Source organism: Primulina huaijiensis, unplaced genomic scaffold (genome assembly GCF_012295235.1).
Source record: "Primulina huaijiensis isolate GDHJ02 unplaced genomic scaffold, ASM1229523v2 scaffold206118, whole genome shotgun sequence".
Lineage (NCBI taxonomy): Eukaryota > Viridiplantae > Streptophyta > Magnoliopsida > Lamiales > Gesneriaceae > Primulina > Primulina huaijiensis.
In genome coordinates, this window is record NW_027354343.1 from 1 (window position 1) to 1,533 (window position 1,533).

General features: G+C 36.1%; 1 protein-coding gene across 1 annotated transcript; it reads left to right on the plus strand.

The window, feature by feature from the left end:
- Window positions 1-188: 188 nt before the first annotated feature.
- Window positions 189-1,527, plus strand: LOC140966419 (uncharacterized; the record flags this gene model as incomplete). Its single annotated transcript, XM_073426709.1, has 4 exons — window positions 189-328; window positions 437-498; window positions 1,018-1,151; window positions 1,416-1,527. Coding segments are annotated over exons 1-4 (375 nt in total), but the record flags the coding sequence as incomplete, so codon positions are not given.
- Window positions 1,528-1,533: the final 6 nt, after the last annotated feature.

Sequence of the window (1,533 nt, forward strand, 5' to 3'; positions counted from 1 at the left end):
TAATACTTTTCATGGATGACCTAAATAAGAGATCCGTCTCACAAAATATGATCTATGAGACCGTCTCACACAAGTTTTTGTCTTATTTATTTATATATATTGTTTTCGATTAATATGATTTGATTTCAATTACTGCAAGGTGAGTGGCTAAAAAATAAACATGATGAAACGGTTGACAGGCCCAAAATATACAAGGCTGGATGAAAATATGTGAGCCCAAATACATCCATTAATGGGCTCCGAGGCCTAGTCTCCAGCAAAATGGACATTGCTCTTTTCTCTCCGTCTTCGCTTTTCGTCGATTCCGACGGCGACGGTACCAGCGCAGGTACGTCATCTTCCATTTGAATCATGGATTCCCTCACATCTTTAAGTATATATGTTTTCACTCCTATTAGTTGTTAATATTCCGAGTTTTATTGGTATTTTTCTGCAGAAGAGGGAAACATTGAGAGCAACCAGAACTTCGAGGAGAGAAGACACAGATTTCCTGGAATGGTCTCTAAGTTATTTAATTATCATATTCTTCTGCGTGTTTGAGTTTAAGAAATATTTGTTTTTCACGGTTTTTTTTAAAAAAAATCGTGAAGCTTATGTTTGCAAAAGGATGAGTTTATCCAACGACTTGGAAGTTTTGAAGTTGTAACGTGAGAGTGATAGGTTATTGTTTGCTTCTGATTTATTTCTTTTTCTATGAGATCGATCATTGATTGCGAAAGGATGATTCTGAGAGGTATATTTTGTAACTGTGTTGGAGTGTTATTACTGATAGCCGACTGTGAATTACTTGGACTCATGTGTATGATGGATACGATATGTTTTGGTAGGCGGAACATGTAGCCATGATGTTGCTTGCTGGAGTACTTCAAAGTTTTTTTTAAAAAAAGACTTTTTCGGGGATAACTTTGGTTCTATCAATTGTTTGTAGGCTTTATTCCGTTGCTTTCCTATAGGACAACCTGACATGATTATTATGATTGACCCTTTAAGCTTTTGTATTTTTTGGCGTGCATGCAGGAATTGCTTATCCGGGAATTTTCTTTTCACCAATTAAATGCTAATCTACTCTGGCCCGGCACATTTGCATTTATCGAATGGTTGGTTCATCACAGATCATGGATGGATGGACGGAAAGTAATTGAATTGGGAAGGTGTTATATCACTTTGTTTAGTACTCTTTGTGAGACCTTGTATCTCTTTTCAAATTTTCACCTTTTTCAGCGTAGAATTCTTGCTCAATATTTTAATAAGTTGAAAGCTTTCCAGGATTAAATCTGTCATAGCTACTATCTGTTTAGGTGTTTGTGGATGTATAGCAATCTCGTATTCTCTCTTGTTTGTGCTCAAGAATATGAAATGAATGTGGCAATGCTCTTTTCCCCATTACTGATGTTTATAGTTTGATATTATTGCAGTGGAACTGGAGCTTTGGCCATCTTTTTGCACAAATCATTTCAAGTCGACATTACAACCTCAGATTATGACGATGCTGAAATTGAAGAGAACATAGCTTATAATTGCCAGATAAATGGG